At 45.1% G+C, this 14,281-nt stretch overlaps 1 protein-coding gene across 1 annotated transcript in view; it reads right to left on the reverse strand.

The window, feature by feature from the left end:
• P2RX4 (purinergic receptor P2X 4) overlaps positions 1–14,281 on the reverse strand; it is a 101,718-nt gene that overhangs the window by 80,392 nt on the left and 7,045 nt on the right. The window contains exon 2 of the mRNA XM_075323592.1: positions 2,903–3,050. Within this exon, the coding sequence (XP_075179707.1) occupies positions 2,903–3,050 (148 nt within the window). The remainder of the gene's footprint in view (positions 1–2,902; positions 3,051–14,281) is intronic.

A 14,281-nucleotide genomic window follows, 5' to 3' on the forward strand; every position in this document is an offset into this window, starting at 1 on the left:
CTATGACCAAGACGTGTAGGTATTGCCAACAAGACCCAGATAACATATCATGACCAAATCAGTATCCAAAAAAAAATGCCTTTGCACTCAATTTAATAAATTTGGATAAAAACAAGCCAGTTATGGCACTTTTAATAAAAAAAAACTATTGCAAAACAAAAAACAAAAAACGCAACAGATTGGCTTTTTGGCTTTTTTAACTGTATGTATCATCTTGATAGATATGAAATAAAAAGGATTGTTTTTATTCTGATGGATTCATCCATATTTTGACATTCTGATAAATAACCAGTGGTATAACGCCATGTGAAATTGGGGATATATACAGCGGGAGAAATACATATTGAACATGTTTCCAATTTTTTAACTAAATATATTTCTAAAAAGGTGCTATTGACATTAATTTCTCACCAGATGTCAGTAACAACCCATCCAATCCACACAGGGAAAGAAATCAAGCAAAAGATGTCCATAAATTAAGTTATATCTAATAAAAAGAATCCAATAGAAAATGTATGGAAGGAACTAAAGCTCCGTTCACAGAAGGAGCCCACAGAACCTTCAGGATTTGAAGTGTGTGGAAGAATAGGCCAAAATCACCACTGAGCAATGCATGCGACTAGTTTCTCCACACAGAAGGCGTCTTGAAGCGGTCATCAACAAAAGCTTTTGAAGGAAGTATTAAATAAATTTGATTAAATGTGTTCAATACTTTTCTCCTGTGTCATTTCTCATTATTATACATCACTAAATTCATGGTCATCTATGGTTTGATTGCTTTGCCTGTGTGGATTGGATGTTACTAACATCTGGTGATAAATTTATGTCACTAGCACTTTTAGAAATATATTTACTAAAATCGGTGACGTGTTAAATATTTATTTCCCCTGCTGTGGATGTACAATAGAGGTCTTCTGAACCTTTCTCTGTAGGATGAATTGAGCACGCACCACAGCTCAGATTAGTGGGAGTATGAGAAGAATGAGAAATTTTGAAAATTACAAAAAACAAACAAAAAAACCCCCAAAAAACAAACTTAATTTTTGCGACTAGCGCACAGCAAACAAGAATAATATGGCAGTAAGCCAAGCCTAAAGGTGGCTTTACACACTGCAACATCGCAAACGACATCACTGTAACGTCACCGGTTTTGTGACGTAATAGCGACCTCCCCAGCAACATTGCAGTGTGTGAAGCACATCAGCGACCTGGCCCCTGCTGTGAAGTTGCTGATCGCTACAAATCGTTCAGGACCATTCTTTGGTCCTTGGTTTCCCGCTGTGCAGCATGATCGCTAGAAAGTCTGTGTGTAAAGGGGACTTAAATGTGCAGGCAGCAGGAGCCGGCTTCTGCGGACAATGGTAACCACGGTAAACATCGGGTAACCAAGAAGCCCTGTCCTTGGTTACCCGATATTTATCTTCGTTACCAGCCTCCGCCGCTCTCACTGTCAGTGCCGGCTCCTGCTCCTTGCACGTGTAGCAGAGTACACATCGGGTAATTAACCCCATGTGTGCTGTAACTAGGAGAGCAGGGAGCCAGCGCTAAGCAGTGTGCGCTGCTCCCTGCTCTCTGCACCTGTAGCTACAGCACACATCGGGTAATTAACCCGATGTGTACTGTAGCTAGGAGAGCAGGGAGCCGCACACACGGTGTGCGCTGCTCCCTGCACGTGTAGCTGCGTGCGCTGGTAACCAAGGTAAATATCGGGTTGGTTACCCGATATTTACCTTAGTTACCAAGCGCAGCATCACTTCAGTGCGTCGCTGCTGGCTGGGGGCTGGTCACTGGTTGCTGGTGACAGCTCACCAGCAACCCGTGTAGCGATGCTCCAGCGATCCCTGCCAGGTCAGGTTGCTGGTGGGATCGCTGGAGCGTCTGACTGTGTGACCTCTCACCAGCAACCTCCTAGCAACTTACCAGCGATCCCTATCAGGTTGTATCGTTGTTGGGATCGCTGGTAAGTTGTTTAGTGTAAAAGGGGCCTTAAACAAAAAGCAAACCAAGTACGGACCAGAAAATACATGGCTCTGAGACACAGCACAATGTACATTTTGTTTTACATACAACTGTAGTTTGCATAACACAAGAATACACATCAGTAATGTATGCAAATATATCAGAATGTAAATATTTAGTCAAGAGAGCAATGTCACTAGATGGTATCAGTATATAGATAAACCACATGGTATTCTAGAAAGATATCACTTCCTTCAAAAATAAACGTCCACAATCAACCTTATAGAGCTGCCATGGCCGAAAGTGTTGGCACCCTTGAAATTGTTCCATAAAATTCAGTGTTTCTCCCAGAAAATTATTGCAATAACATATACTTTGATATACACGTTTATTTCCTTTGTGTATATTAGAACAACAACAAAAAAAATACATAATTTAACACAACGCAAAAAAGGTCCAAACAAAAACTTAGCACCCTCAACTCAATATTTGGTTGCACACCCTTTGGAATAAATATCTACAATCAATAATTTCCTATAATCATCAACAAGCTTCTTACACGTCTCAACTGGAATTTTGGAGCACTCCTTTGGCAAAGTGTTCCAGGTCTGTCCAGATACCCTGAATCTGACAGATTGATGATTTTTTTTGTATCATGGGGCATAGTTAATTGGTATATTTTTCACATTTTTTCTGCTGTACTACTGTTTTAAATAAATTTTAATAATAAAGTTTATTTTTTGCAATAAATTTCTTTGAGTTCATCTTTTATGGTAGTTGTTCAACCTAACTGCTATAAAAGGAAAGGGCACAACGGGGATTTATTTTTACGAACTCACCTGAAAACACAGCTACCACTTTTGTGGCATTTTCAAGTCAAGCAAAATGGTATTTCTAGAAGTCAGATCTAAGCAGTTTTGGTTTCATGCTGCCGAGAGCTCACCTGTGCAGGTATAATGTAATCAGCAACATCCCAGATCCTGAAGCCGAGATCCGATGTGTTTGTTGCTGCTACTCCTTTCACTTTAGATGTTACGGAGCTGACCACAGTGTCAAACTCCTGGTAGCCTTTCTCCCAGACAAACACCCATCTGTAAATGGAGAAGAAACAATGGAGAAGGGAATGTTTTAAAAATATTAAATACTTAAAAAGGCAACCTGTCACCAGATTTGGGGTCTATAAGCTGCAGCCACCACCAGTGGGCAGTTATATACAGTATGTTAGAATGATGTATATAGGAGCCACTGTGTAAAATGTAAAAATCACTTTATAATACTCACCTAAAGGGCGGTGCTAAGGGCAGATCAAAGTGCGCCTGTGCAGGACCTCAATGCCGGCCTGTGTGGATGAAGTAGAACATGTCATGTATGCCGGCTTCAGTATACAAAGTGATTTTTACGTTCTACACAGTGGCCTGGGCTCTTATATACAGTATGTTAGAATGATATATATAAGAGCCCACTGGCTTCGCTCTACAATAGGTCAGGTTTTTAGACTTTTGGCCCTGACATTGTAATTAAAGGGGATCTGTCAGTAGGCTCAACTATCCTAAGCAGTCTATACAGTCATGTAGGTCATAGAAAGTTTAATAAAAGAATTCCTAATATCTGCAATCTGATGTTTTATTCCCAGGAAATAGACATTTTTTCTTAGCACGTACATGAACTGCAAAGACTTATAGGCGGGACACACATCTTACTGATAAGCTATGAATATAGAAGTATCCAGTGGATAAGAAGCGAAGATAGGGTCTTTTCTGGTGGGATATGACAAGACAACATGTAAGGTACTCACCTGTAGAAGTTCTGCCAGTCACAACTCCTACATAAGCATAAAATGGCGTCTGCTGCAGCCCTGGAGTGACGTATTGCAGATGTGGAAGAAGGAAACCGGGATATACCGCTCTGACATCAAACATCCAAGAGTTGATTTATTTCTCTTTTATTTAGTCAGGTCTACGTGTTTCGGAGGACGCAGCCTCCTTCTTCAGGACAATTATGACATAAAAATCAATCTTGAAGGTTGATTTTTCTGTCATAATTGTCCTGAAAAAGGAGGCTGCGTCCTCTGAAACGCGTAGACCTGACTAAATATAAAAGAAATAAATCAACTCTTGGATGTTTGATGTCAGCCATCTCCGTTTCCTTCTTCCACATCTGTGATAAGCTATGAAGGCAGATTCTTTTAAATGAAAGAGGGCATTAGAAGACTGAGACATATAATGACTAACATTCTGCTCTCCTGATCTACATGTCTCACACTGTTAATGCCCCCTTTCATTTAAAATAAGCACAAGTTAGATTTCCACATTCCTTGGACTGTTGAAACTCCATCCAATAGTACCAAGTTTTATAGAAAGCATCATGTCTATTATAAAGAGAAGACGTCCAATCCTCCATGTGCATAGTCATTGACCTTAGAAAATCAGGGGAGCATGCTAGATGGATTCGTCTTCTAAAGAAAAGGGATGGAGGGGTGAGCTGCCATCACCAAGACTCTTAAATGGGAGTACTTGTAGGAGAAAGCAGGAGTCTCACAAAACTGAAGGAAGAACAGATCGAGACCCATCTGTGCTTCATGGCAAGTGACAAGCCAAATTATTCTTCTTACATCTACCCAGAAGGGTTGTAGAGTAGGGGAGGACCGAGAAATAAGGAGAAAATTGCCCTCCCGGCACCTACATCAATTGAAGGGAACATTTTGTTTAATTTGGCAGACACCCTATGCCACCTGGACAAGTTTCTGTAATTTGCTTCCTGTGAATGTGAGCTTATGGAAGACTTATGTGCCATAGACAAAACCATTACCCTTGACTAGATGAAGGAGAAATGCCCAATATCTGTCCACTGAGATATCCAGGAGGAGGCAGATCCGTTGGATTAACAAACAGAGAATAGATAAGTCAGGTCACAGCTGGTTACCAGAAATGGGGGTGGGGGGACCCCTATGTGATTTTTTCGTTTAAATAATTTATTTGGTTAATATCTGTACAATCCATCTGTCTCTCTATCATTTTTCCACATCTTTAATACTTAAAAATCAGTAAATATTTGAATGCATTGGATTCTGGTCCTTGTGACACAGATGTCATCCTGGTGCTGTACGTGTTTTTCACGAACCCATTAACCCCATTATGACCGGGCGATTTTCCATTTTTTCGCTCCCTTTTTTTCTGAGAGCCGTAACATAATCTTTCCATCAATCTTGCCAAATCAGGGTTTGTTTTTGGCGGGACAAGTTGTACTTTTAAATGAACCCATAAGTTTTACGATATGGTGTACTGGAAAGCAAAAATATTCCAAGTGTGGAAAAATCGGAAACAGTGCGATTGCACAATTATTTTTGGGATATTTTATTCACAGTGTTCAATATATGGTAAAACTAATCTGTCATTGTGATATCTCAAGTCAATACGAGTTTGTAGACAGCAATCATGTATAGGTTTACATTTATATAAAAGGGTTACATTTTTTTTTACAAGTTTGTCCAAATAAAGTGGCGCACTTTTTGCACCATTTTCTGCGACTCGTAGAATTCTTACTTTTCAAGATATGCAGCTCAGTGATAGCTTATTTTTTGTGTCTCGAGCAGACGTTTTTAATGGTACCATTTTTGTGCACATGCTACGATTTGATGGACTGTTATTGCATTTTGTGTCAACTAAAAATCGTGATTTTGGAGTTTGGATTTTTTTTGCAGCTACGCCATTTACCGATCAGATTAACTGATTTTATGTTTTGATAGATCGGGCATTTCTGAATGCGGCGATACCAAACGTGTGTATATTTTTAAATTTTTTAACCCTTTAATTTCCAATGGGCAGTGCTTTGAACGTTTAGATTTTTCTATTTTTTTTAAACTTTTTTTATTTTACTTTACTTGTCCCCCTTGGGGACTATAAGGATCAGCAGTCTGATCGCTCATTTATTTCTCCTGATCAGAGCAGCATCGCTTTGATCAGGAGAAATGCTCCATTCTTGTTACAGCTGCTGCTTTACCAGCTGTTACAGGAACTATGTCAGGATAGCGATAGGAGTTATCACATAACCCTGTGCTACTATGACAACCATCGGCTCCCCATGATCGCGTCATGGGGCCTCCGATGGCGACAGGGAAAGTGCAGCACTTTAAGTCGCGCTGTCACATTTTGGAGTTAACAGGCGTGGCTGGATCACGGATCCACTTGTGCCAGTGAGGCACACATGTATGCTGTACAAATCAACAGACGTGCGGGGATCACCACCGGCTAACTGCAGCAGCAGCAGGTGGTGATCACCCCTACATGACTTAGGCGGGCTTCCAATCAGCGGTATTCTGCCGCAATGCCGGATCAGTCACAAATGCAGTACAGTTCAATACAGTTAAATGGAATTGTGGCAAGATAAGGTCACATGCGGCTGCATGTGACCTTATCTTGCCGTGATTCCATTTAACTGTATTGAACTGTATCACATTTGTGATGGATCCGGCATTGCGGCTGAATACTGCTGATGTGAAGCCCGCCTTACCGTTACGTCCTCAGTCGTGAAGGGGTTAAAGGGAATCTGTCACCAGGTTTTTGCCACCTAATCTGAGAGCTGCATAATGTAGGGGCAGAGACCCTGATTCCAGCGATGTGTCACTTACTGGGCTGCTTAAGCTGGGTTCACACTAAGCGACAGCGACTTTGCTGTTACGTCACCATTTTCTGTGACGTAACAGCGACCTTGTAAGTCGCTGTTATGATCGCTGCTTAGCTGTCAAACACAGCAGCCGAAGCAGCGATCATAACATGCGTCGCTGTGCTGCAACATGTGCAGAGAGCAGGGAGCCGCACACACTGAGCGCTGGCTCCCTGCTCTCCTAGCTACAGTACACATCGGGTTAATTACCCGATGTGTACTGCAGCCACATGCGCAGAGAGCTGGGAGCCGGGACTGGCAGCGAGAACGGCGGAGGCTGGTAACGAAGGTAAATATCGGGTAACCACCTTGGTTACCCGATGTTTACCTTGGTTACAGCTTACCGCAGGCTGTCAGACGCCGGCTCCTGCTCCCTGCACATTCAGGATTGTTGCTCTCTCGCTGTCACACACAGCGGATTATGTTTACAGGACTACTTTCCGTGCTGCCAGGTAGTCCAGCATATTCATGAGCTCTGTATAATTGCTAGTTCTGCAGCAGCGAAAACATTAATTTTATCAAAATGACAGCAAATAGCTCAGTAAGTGACACATTGCTGGAATCAGGGTCTCGGTCTCTGCATTATGCTGCTCTCAGATGGGGGAGCAGAAATCTGGAGACAGATTCCCTTTAACTTGTACTGGTCTGTGTGATCTGTGCTTCCAGGAAAAAACGGACATGTCTCACACATGGTCCATGTGAAAACATTGAGGTGTGAAGATAAACTGATTATAATGAGTATTCGTGTGACAGTGTCTCCAGTGCATGTGAACATGGATGTTACACATGCCGAAAACACATATGTGTAAGGTGGCCTTAGAGACTAGCGTAGCATTTCTGGTATAAAACACTGTGGTAGTTTTCATGAATCGGACGGCCAGACACTGACCCTTCCCTGCTCCACCCATTTCAGTGGAGCTGATCCAAAGTGGTGAGACCATGCCAAAACCTATGCTCAAATCCAAATTGTGCATAATTTGGTGACTTTTCAGAGATGTCATGGTCCAGCACACTCAAAATAAGACCCCTTTCACACATCAGTTTTTTGCCATCAGTCCCAATCCGTTTTCTCGACGGATCAGTCGCAGATTGTGGCTAAACTGATGCGACGGACCCGTTTGACGGATCCGACTAGTTGGGGGTTAAATAATAAATTGGAGCATGCTCAGTTAAAAAAACGGAATCTGTCGCCGGATTCCCTCATTTGATGGATTACGACGGATTCTGCTCCCATAGGCTTCCATTCTACCAAACGGCAACGGATCTGTCACTGTCCGTTTTTTCGACAAAAAACGTTAGTGGCCGTTGTATTAGCGACGGATTGCGACAGATGGACAAGTCGATGAGAAAAAAAAACGGATCCAGCGGCGTCAGTCGCCAGATCTGGTTTTTTTTTTTCAAAATTTGACGGATCGTCACAGATGGTAAAAAACTGGTGTGAAAGGGGCCTAAGATGGACTGGTTTTCACTTATGAGAAAAATACAGCATGTATAAAGCCAGCCGCTGTGAGGACTCCTATCATCCCTGCAATCTCAAGGAACAAAGCTCTACATGAGAGCTGTCGCCCGAGTACGTGTCGTGTCGTCATTCCACTTTTGAGCTTTTATAGTTGTTGGTTCCAGGCACCTTTTACAGTTTAATGCTGGCCATAAAGTCAGCCGAACCCATTGATTTGTAAGTCAATTCGAGCAATGTTGTTACTCACCAGTGCTTTAAACCCACGCAGAGGCATAGCTAGGGGTTCAGGGGGGGGCAAAACATCTGAGTGGGCCGCTAACCAGTAATCCGGATTACAACTACGTTGCCACACCCTAATTATGGGTATGGAGTACCCTCAGCAAATAACTGCGCTGTTGACAATAAATCTCTACACAAAGACCAACACTGATATAATAATTTACAAGGCCACTTAAAGAGTTGCAGTGAATCTGTAAAATTCAACATGCTATAAGGATGTTCTGTATGGGATTCCCTTTTTCTACACAGCCTTAAGGCCTTGTGCGCACTAGGCGTTTTTGCTGCATTTTTAGCGGCGTTTTTCACCGCGTTTTTGTGCTGAAAACGCAGTGACATTGCTTCCCCAGCAATGTCTATGGGTTTTCAGAAGTGCTGTCCGTACACAGCGTTTTTTTGTAGCTGCGTTTTTGTGGTGACGACAAAAATGCAGCATGTCAATTATTTCTGCGTTTTTCACTGCGTTTTTCACCCATTGAGTTCAATGAGATGTTCAACAACGCAATGAAAAAAAACGCATATAGCCGCGTTTCTATGCCTAAAAACGCAGATATAAACGCAAGGGGTGGGCAGTAAAGTGACGTGTACAGGAAGAGGATTCCTTCTGTTGGTAAACACAGAAGCGTGAATCCTCCCGGTACCGTCACCGCTGCGTCCACAACCCGCCCGGTGCCATGTCAGCTCAGTGCGGCGCCATGTCTGGGCGGGAGGTGGAGGCAGCGGCGAAAACAAAAGTGAACAGTAGAAAAAAAAAATATGTCATACTCACCTGTCTGCAGGGTCCCGGTGCCATGCCCGCTCCTGTCCCGGTACCGCCGCTCTGGCTGTGTGCAGTCTCCCCGGGGCACGTACGAAGCTTGCAGGACCTGGCGGTGGATCACCTGATGCAGTCACCTGACGCATCAGCTGATCGTAATTATCGCGGTGTCGCCGGCTTTTTCGCGCCCGGCCGGCTATCAGCTGATCCTGCCGTCAGGGGACTTCATCAGCTGATTACCGGCAGCTCCTGCAGCGATGGGACAGGATCAGACTCTCATCCGATCGCTCCAGGAGCTGCCGGTAATCAGCACAGACGTGAGTATTTATTTATTTATTTTTTTTTGCAATGATGCATCATCTGATTGTATAATCGGCTTTTATACAATCAGCTGATGTGTCATGTGATTCACGTCCTTTAACCTGACACATCATCTGATCGCTTTGCCTTCCAGCAAACCGATCAGATGATATTGGATCCGGATTGGACGGCGCGGGACCCTTGACCCAGGATTACTGCGGAGGGGGGTTCTTTATTTCAATAAGGATGGAGTCACTAATTGTGTTGTGTTTTATTTTTATAAAAATATTTTTCTGTGTGTTGTGTTTTTTTTTTTTTTATCATTACTAGAAATTCATGGTGGCCATGTCTAATATTGGCGTGACACCATCAATTTCAGGCTTAGGGCCAGCTGATAATATACAGCTAGCCCTAACTCCATTATTACCCAGCGAGCCACAGTCACCAGGGTAGCTGGAAGAGTTGGATACAGCGCCAGAAGATGGCGCTTCTATGAAAGCGCCATTTTCTGGGGTGGCTGCGGACTGTAATTCGCAGGGGGGGTGCCCAGAAAGCTTGGGCACTCTGCACTGCGGATTCCAATCCCCAGCTGCCTAGTTGTACCTGGCTGGACTCAAAAATTGGGCGAAGCCTATGTCATTTGTTTTTTTAATTATTTCTTGAAATTCATGAAATAAATAAAAAAAAAAGGGCTTCCCTATATTTTTGATTCCCAGCCGGGTACAAATTGGCAGCTGGGGATTGGGGGCAGCCTGTACCTGCCTGCTGTACCTGGCTAGCATACAAAAATATAGCGAAGCCCATGTCATTTTTTTTTCTTTTGGGGCAAAAAACTCCTGCATACAGTCCTGGATGGAGGATGCTGAGCCTTGTAGTTCTGCAGCTGCTGTCTGCTCTCCTGCATACACTAGTTCTGCAGCTGTCTGCTCTCCTGCATACAATGAACATTTTGAAGAAGGAAATGACATCAGACCTTTTTTTTTTTCCATCAACAATCTTTAATGGCATTGTGCACTGATTAAAAACGCAGTGAGCAAAAACGCAGCAAAAAACGCACCAAATCGTGGTAAAAAAGCATGCGTTTGTCACGTTTTTTAGCCACGGGTGCGTTTGAGACAAAAACGCACATAAAAACGCAGCATGAAAAAAAACCGCCTAGTGCGCACATACCCTTAGGGCTCGCTTACATTAGGGTGTAAATTGGATGGAAGCAATGAGAAAATCAAGTCCATATTGCAGCTCTAATCTGCAAGATTTTCTTCAGTTCTAAACAGACTGAGGAAAATAATGGCGGCAGAGCCGAGTGTCATCGGCAGAGCCAGAGCCGAGTGTCATCGGCAGAGCCAGAGCCGAGTGTCATCGGCAGAGCCAGAGCCGAGTGTCATCGGCAGAGCCAGAGCCGAGTGTCATCGGCAGAGCCAGAGCCGAGTGTCATCGGCAGAGCCAGAGCCGAGTGTCATCGGCAGAGCCAGAGCCGAGTGTCATCGGCAGAGCCAGAGCCGAGTGTCATCGGCAGAGCCAGAGCCGAGTGTCATCGGCAGAGCCAGAGCAGAGTGTCATCGGAAGAGCCAGAGCCTCATCAGGATACCGCATCCCATGCTCTACGCCCCTCTGACCCCGGCCTTCGACATGAATGGGCGAGTCTGACCTCACACACAGAAGAAACAATTGCATGCTGGGATTTTTTTTTACATGCAGATTTGGTCAGTGAAGAACAAAAATGCTCCTCTGCAGGACCCCACTGAATAACATGGCTCCGTGTGCGGTCAGTAAAATGTCTGCTTTATCACATACAGCACTCAGCCGAAAATACACTGGTGTGAACCCGGCCTAATGAGGGGCTCATTCACACGGCAGTGATTCTTCACATACACAAATAACAGTCCATGTGTTAACTGATATCAGTTCGGTCAGTGACAATTTTTGTTATGTCAGAGTTTCATCAGTTTTTCTCCAATAAAAAAAATCGTAAGGAGGTTTCTCCTATCAAATAGTCTAGAGAAAAAAAAACAGACAGCAGATAGGTGGCATCTGAGAGCTTCCAATTTCTTCATGGATCCATAAACTTGCATTATTTGGATCAGAATCCAACAAGCCTCTGTTTTTGTGTGACCCACTAAGTCTTCAAATACACACGGACCTGTGATCAGCCCCATAGACTCTCATAGGTACGGGCTCTATCTGTGATCAGCCCCATAGAACCCCTACCTGTGAGTGTCTACGGTATCTGTGAGAAACACGGATAAAACTCGTATGAGAAAACCAGACATCAGAATGAGGCCGAGCCGGGTCTGTACAGTGAGGATCTATGTAATGTCTAATCTTGTTCCCACTTATTGCGCTGCACAATCATTGCATGCCCTGCTGTAGTGTCCCCCATACAGACCACCATCCACATGATGAGGTCTAATAACACCTGCAAGGGTAAATTTACATGTGAGGTATAGACTCGGAAACAATTGACGAGTCTGGCATTGACCATTTCACTGACATCACGATGACAGTGCAGCAGCCAATCAGTGAGCTCAGCAGCTCTGAGTGGGGCGTTCAGTTTACACTGGCAGAGCTGTAGCGCTCACTGATTGGCTGCTGCACTGTCATTGTGATCAGTGAAATGGTCAATGCCAGACAGCAGCGGCAGAGACTGGCAGTAGACCCAGAGATGGTGAGGACAATACTGTTTGTATTTTTTTTTTTTTTACACTGAAGTGCACTCTTGGACGAAGATTAAGTGAAAAAACTCCTTTAGGTTCTGTGCGCACTGGGAAATTTGCTTTTCTTAAGAAAAATCTGCACCCTTTGGCAAAATCCGCACCAGCGTCAAAAACATACACGGCACCTGCATGCGGTTTTTCCGTGGGTTGGTCTATCATCTATGGCAAAAACGCAGGCACCTGCGGAAAAGAAGTGACATGCTGCTGCTTTTTGCTGCAGAAAATCTGCAGCAAAACCTATAGGAAGAAAAATGCAGTGAGCGCACAGCATTTTGGTTTTCCCATAGATTTTGCTGGGGAAAGACTGCAGAAAGGTTCTGAACAAAAACTGCACTTTTTCTGCAACAAAATCCGCAGTGTGTGCACAGGGCCTTAAGGTTGTCATGGGGTCACTATGACTGGTGGCATTGTTCTATGGTTACAGTTCAGTACAGTGGCAGAGCAGGAGCACCGTGCAGCAGGTGTATAGTGGCAGGGCAGGAGCACCGTGCAGCAGGCGTCAGTGGCAGGGCAGGAGCACCGTGCAGCAGGCGTCAGTGGCAGGGCAGGAGCACCGTGCAGCAGGCGTCAGTGTACAGTGACAGGAGCACCGTGCAGCAGGCGTCAGTGTACAGTGGCAGGAGCACCGTGCAGCAGGTGTCAGTGTACAGTGGCAGGACAGGAGCACCGTGCAGCAGTGTCAGTGTACAGTGGCAGGACAGGAGCACCATGCAGCAGTGTCAGTGTACAGTGGCAGGACAGGAGCACCGTGCAGCAGTGTCAGTGTACAGTGGCAGGACAGGAGCACTGTGCAGCAGGTGTCAGTGTACAGTGGCAGGCAGGAGCACCGTGCAGCAGGTGTCAGTGTACAGTGGTAGGACAGGAGCACCGTGCAGCAGGTGTCAGTGTACAGTGGCAGGACAGGAGCACCGTGCAGCAGGTGTCAGTGTACAGTGGCAGGACAGGAGCACCGTGCAGCAGGTGTCAGTGTACAGTGGCAGGACAGGAGCACCGTGCAGCAGGTGTCAGTGTACAGTGGCAGGACAGGAGCACCGTGCAGCAGGTGTCAGTGTACAGTGGCAGGACAGGAGCACCGTGCAGCAGGTGTCAGTGTACAGTGGCAGGACAGGAGCACCGTGCAGCAGGTGTCAGTGTACAGTGGCAGAGCAGGAGCACCGTGCAGCAGTGTCAGTGTACAGTGGCAGAGCAGAAGCACCGTGCAGCAGGTGTCAGTGTACAGTGGCAGGACAGGAGCACCATGCAGCAGTGTCAGTGTACAGTGGCAGGGCAGTATGGCGGGCTGAAGTAATTGTGCAGTGTGGCAGGGCAGTGTCACAGACCTGCATATCCCTGAACTCCCCCTCCATTAGGTGCAGACACAGGTGGGGGGGGGGTGTCACCCTATTCCTGACTTTTGGGACCCTGAAGCCCTTTACACTGCACAGGGAGGGGGATTCTATCACAGATATGAAGTAAGGAACAGGACAGAAGTTCTCCAGTGTTCACATGAAACAATCACCTCCCAGAGAAGGGATGAGTGTCCTGCCCTCCCCTCCCCCACCCCTGAGAAGTGCTGTCCTGAGTCTCCTGCCCTCCACTCACCAGCAGCACAGCCTGCAGTGTGTGTGTGCAGAGCTGCCATCCTCATCTTCTATCTGGCAGCCGCACAGCTCACTGGTCCGCAGATGGTGAGTGTACATGCAGAGCTTCATCCTCCTCTGCGTTGTTTTCATACTCCTGTCAGATTCCTGTGTTAGGCTATGTGCGCACTGGGAAATGGAATTTTCTTGAGAAAATTCCGCATGCTCTCAAAGATTACCGCACCCGTGGTAAAAAACCGCGGGAAACCGCACCCGAAAACCGCATGCGGTTTGCTGCGGTTTTACCGCGGTATTATTCGCGGTTTTGCCGCGTGCGGGTTGGGATGTGCTTTATTGCTTTCAATGCAATAAAGCACATTGAAAAAAAAAAAAAGTCATTTAATTCTGAGATAGTAGATAGAGGGATAGATAGATAGAGGGATAGATAGATAGATAGATAGATAGATAGATAGATAGAGGGATAGATAGATAGATAGATAGATAGATAGAGGGATAGATAGATAGAGGACAGATCGCTGCATTTCCCACGGTCGGCAGTGAGTTCACATTAACGGCCGTGGGAAATGACCGGTAA

The sequence above is a fragment of the Anomaloglossus baeobatrachus genome, chromosome 1, assembly GCF_048569485.1.
Source record: "Anomaloglossus baeobatrachus isolate aAnoBae1 chromosome 1, aAnoBae1.hap1, whole genome shotgun sequence".
Lineage (NCBI taxonomy): Eukaryota > Metazoa > Chordata > Amphibia > Anura > Aromobatidae > Anomaloglossus > Anomaloglossus baeobatrachus.